The following is a 4,130-nucleotide window of genomic DNA, read 5'->3' as shown; positions in this document are numbered from 1 at the left end:
AGGCTGGGCGCCGGGGCAGGGTGCGGGGACAGGGGGAGCACTGGGTTTGCCTTCGGGCCTGGCATCTTTCCTCTTTGGTCCCCAGTGGTCCGCCTTCAAGGTAGTAATACAACGTTTAGAAGCCAACGACGCGGACGTGGCAGCCCGGGTTCGCAGCTTCCAGCGGACGGTGGGCGGCGCGGGGCGGTCCCGGCTCCCCGCACGGCCGCGCTCAGTCGTCGTGGCTCTGCTCTGCAGCCTCGCCGGGCGTCTCCGCTGGCTTCTCGGCCTCCTTGGCGCGCTCCTGCTCCGTGAGCTGCTCGCTGGTGGGAATGGAGTTCTTCTTGGGCCTTCCCTTCGGCTTCGTGGGGGACTCTAGGCCGCCACCCTGCAGTACCTGCGCGGGGTAGATACCAGACACCATTGGGAACCCGTCCCAGGCAGTTCAATTCCTAGACAATCACAGGCTCCACAAGACGACCCAAGGACGCACTCAGTCGGGGCGGGGTGGGACTAGAAGGGAGGTGACACTTTCCCGAGCGCTGCTAGGGAGAGATCTTAAGAGAGCGCCTGGAGGAATAGTTCTCGACCGCCTGCCGAGGCCTGCAGGCACAGTGGGCAAACAAACACGTAGGCACCTGGCAAGTCAGAGAGAAGACCTTGAGATTGGGCAGAAATCGTACGGGGCGCGTAGGGGTGGTGAGAAGGAGCTCGGGTCTACGGTGCCCTGGGAGCATGGCTGAATAAGTTAGGAAGAAATAAGTCGAGAGTACACTCACTATTTTCTTCCACTTCATTCTTCGATTCTGATACCAAGTCTTCACCTGCAACTGACTCAGGCCCAGGGATTCCGCGAGATCTATTCTGCGAACCAGCAGGGCGCACCTTCAGCAGGGCAGGAAGCACCCCGTCCAACCGCTTGTTTCGACCCCACCTGGTCCCGCCCTACCTGTCCGGCGTGGAGAGGTACTTCTGCTTCTCGAAGCGTTTCTCCAGGCCCATCAGCTGCAACTCGGTGAAGACGGTGCGGCTCCGGCGTCCCTTCTTGGATTTGGTGCCCGGGTCTCCGGGACCGGGGGCCTCCAGCTTCCCGCGGAGCTGCAGCTCCAGCGGCAGGTGCGGTGTGGTCCCGGCGCCCGGCAGCCCAGGCCCCGCTGCCAGCAGTGCGGACCCGAGTCCCGAACAGCTGAGCGGCGTCAAAGGGAACTTGAATACGGCAGCTTGCTCAGCCTTCAGCATGGCTGCGGCGGGGGGAAAAAGCGGAAAGCCAAATAAGCTAAGTGCTTGAGTTCCTCCATCTCTGGCCCCCCACCCCCAACCCCTATACAATGTGCGAAGCCACCCCAAGTTCTCCTAAACAGAGATACCCACTCTTAGTCATCGCCACCAAGCATGAAACCACTGCTCCAGGCCGCTGCCATAAGATTTGTATCACCCGCTGGGAGCGACCTTCAACTCCCGCATCCCAAGAATTTAGAAGAGGGGTCTCCCTCAACCCGGACTTGGTTCTGCATTCCCTGTATCCATTCCCAACTCTGAGGTTTCCGGGTTATCGAATTGCTAATTTTTTGCAATTCTGAATGGAAGTGTGTCTTTGTGGAAAAGAGAAACTAAGAAGAAACAGTAAGCAATTAGATGGGACTTTTGCCCTACCAAATCCACATTTTCGCTCTTGGGAGGAAAAAACAATAATGGAGTGTGCATATGGGCTATTCTGTTCCTTGTAGCCACTCAGAGGATCATGTTGTCAGTATAGGTACCTGGATGGTAGCTTCCCAAGAAGTCCCAAGTGCTCCAAAATTGAGAAATCGTTGTTCTCATTTTTTCTCTCTGTTCAAATGCTTCACTATTAAGATACATCGATTTTGTGCTACTCCTAAAATCATTGTTGTTGTTGTTTTGCTTCCTTCAAATGAATCATGAGCAGCGGAGCAGCCAGAGGTGAAAGGCAGCCCAGAAGCTGGGTTCGAGCTGGACTGCAAACGAACAAACTGGCCTGTTGACCTGCCCCAAGCTGGGCCCTGACTCAAAGCTGCAGAGGGTCAGAAAAGGCTTGTGACCAGTGTTCTTCCCTTTCACAGCTACTCCACCAAAATATCTTCCCTAGCCAAGCTGGAATCAGAGAATGGCCGCCCTGCAAAGCAGTGGTGGGGGACAGGGGAAGGAAGAGCAGCCTAGAAAAGATAGGATCATTCGTGGGGAAGGTGGGAAAAGGGTGACAGGCCCACGCTAGTGGGGAGGAGAAAGATCAAGAGAGCTAGGGAGAGCAACAAGGAAAGGCAATGTAGTAACGAGTCCACTGGCAGGATAGGACAAAGCAGGCCCATCAAGGGTGGAAGAGAAAGTAGCCCGAGAGGCCTGAACAGGCGGCTCTGGCTTCTCCAAGGCCTAGCCAACCTGGAAGTGCCAGGGCCAGTCTGCCAGTACTCCAGAGTGTCTCAACGGGAATCCCTAGGGTTCTGAGAGGCTCCAGGCAGGCTGGGACCAGCCTTAACCTTCCGCACTGGGGGGCCTGGGTCTCTTCCTCAGAGATCCCAGCTTTCTCGCCTGCCTCGATCACTCCTGGTCAGTCCTCTGGGCGAAAGCCTAGGCGGAGGAGGTTTAGCCAGGCAGTGGTTGTCAGCCTGAAGCTCACAGAGCGGGCAAGACGCAGCTTCCTTCTGGGAGGGAGTCAGCTTAGTGCCTGCCATAGGGATGGCCAGCTCGAGTCCGTGGGCCCAGATCACTGAGGCCTCCAGCCTCAGTGGCAGCTGTGAGGAGGGAGCTTTTAGCGAACACTGTCCCCAGCTTGGCCAGGGGCCCGAGGCCTGGTTTCTGTTCGACTGAGCAATTGGCCCCTCCGCTGCCCTGCTGGGGCGCGCCGAGAGGACAGCACGCCCAGAGCTGGTCCCGCTGGCAGCGCAGGCATTGGGGGTCTTCAGGCTCGCCCCCAGAAGTGCCACCCCCCCGTGGCCCTCCGGCGGCACACACCTACCCAGGTGGCTGTGGAAGGGCCGGGCAGCCAGCAGCGCCTGTACACCGAACTTGAGTAATTCCCCGGCAGCCGCGGCGGCGGCGGCAGCTGGCGCAGCGCCTTTGGGCCCCGGCGGCTCGGTGAGGATCTCCTCGATCATGAAGCTGCGGTAACGGTGCGGCCGGTGGTCCGCGCAGCCCTCGGCTGGGCCGAAGAACGCGGTACCAGGATCCCCGGGCCGCTGCATCGCGGCGCCCGCGAGCAGTGGAAACTGCTTGCCTGCGGCGCGGCTCGTGGGGCAGCTGGGCAGGCACGGGGCTCTAGGCCGGCCCGCAGCTCGAGGCCGCGGGCGGGAGCCGGCTCATGCCCCCTCCCCCGCTGGCCAAGCGGAGTGCAGGGCGCGGGCGGGGGGCGTGAGCAGGGGATCGACCGATGGGACCCCGGGACTGCGCCCCCGCCCCGCGCCGCCGCGCCTCTAGCCCAGCCCGGACCTCGTCACCGCCCCGCCCCGAGCGACCCGAACGCCGCCCACCCCGCCCCTCCCCACCAGGCTGGTCTAGGGTGTCGGATTAGGAGAAGGGAGGGAGAGTGGGAGGGTTCCCTCGAGAGAGAGGGAGCGGGCAGACAGCCCCAGTGGGCAGTGTGGAGCGTAGGCAGCTTGCCCGGGAAGGAGGATTCAGGAGCGCTCCGAGAGAGGGACAAGCCCAGCGCAGACAGACGCCTGGGAGAACCCCGGAGAGACCGCAGAGATGGGAGACAGAGGGCCGAGAGTGAGGTGAGAGAAGGGGCCATAGAGAAACAGTGAAGTCCTCACGAGGGACAAAAACCAGATTCTAACGGTACCAAGGACAAGGAGAAGACAGGCACAGAGAGAGGCCAAGAGGACACAACTGGATAGCCACCAGGAGGGACACAGGAACTGAAGTAGACAGAGGGACTCAGAGGCAGGCAAGGAAGCCAAACATTAGAGAGGGGGCCAGTCAAGAGAGCGGTGTCGGGGAGGCTGCTCCTCAGGAGTCCAGGAGCCTTGAAAGGTCAGAAGAATGGCAGGGCCTTGTCAGGAAGGACGTAAGTCTTGGGTGTGTTGGCCTTCCTGCCAGGATGCAGGGACTACTCTTGGTCTGTGGACAGTGAGGCTGCCTTAAGGGGCTGCGGTTTTACCTGTGCACACCCACTGCAGTCTATCATTTATGCTCTC

General features: G+C 60.3%; 1 protein-coding gene across 1 annotated transcript; it reads right to left on the bottom strand.

Moving 5' to 3' along the window:
* Positions 1 to 211: 211 nt before the first annotated feature.
* BARX1 (BARX homeobox 1) lies at positions 212 to 3,179 on the bottom strand. Its single transcript, XM_004697587.1, has 4 exons — positions 2,954 to 3,179; positions 929 to 1,220; positions 759 to 843; positions 212 to 376 (listed from the first exon to the last, which is right to left on the bottom strand). Exons 1-4 carry the CDS (start codon positions 3,177 to 3,179, stop codon positions 212 to 214), a joined length of 768 nt encoding a protein of 255 aa, XP_004697644.1.
* Positions 3,180 to 4,130: the final 951 nt, after the last annotated feature.

The sequence above is a fragment of the Echinops telfairi genome, unplaced genomic scaffold, assembly GCF_000313985.2.
Source record: "Echinops telfairi isolate 266 unplaced genomic scaffold, ASM31398v2 ScPeMD7_1;HRSCAF=3_0, whole genome shotgun sequence".
Taxonomy (NCBI): Eukaryota; Metazoa; Chordata; class Mammalia; order Afrosoricida; family Tenrecidae; genus Echinops; species Echinops telfairi.
Note: the sequence above shows the minus strand (reverse complement) of the source record. Positions and strands in the feature narration are given on the sequence as shown.

Excerpts from the sequence above, each read along its gene's own strand:
- BARX1 (XM_004697587.1), bottom strand. The coding sequence starts at position 3,179 with ATGCAGCGGCCCGGGGATCCTGGTACCGCGTTCTTCGGCCCAGCCGAG. Across the intron at positions 844-928 it reads TACCTCTCCACGCCGGACAG|AATAGATCTCGCGGAATCCC; the intron begins GTAGGGCGGGAC and ends GCTGGTTCGCAG. Across the intron at positions 377-758 it reads GAATGAAGTGGAAGAAAATA|GTACTGCAGGGTGGCGGCCT; the intron begins GTGAGTGTACTC and ends TACCCCGCGCAG.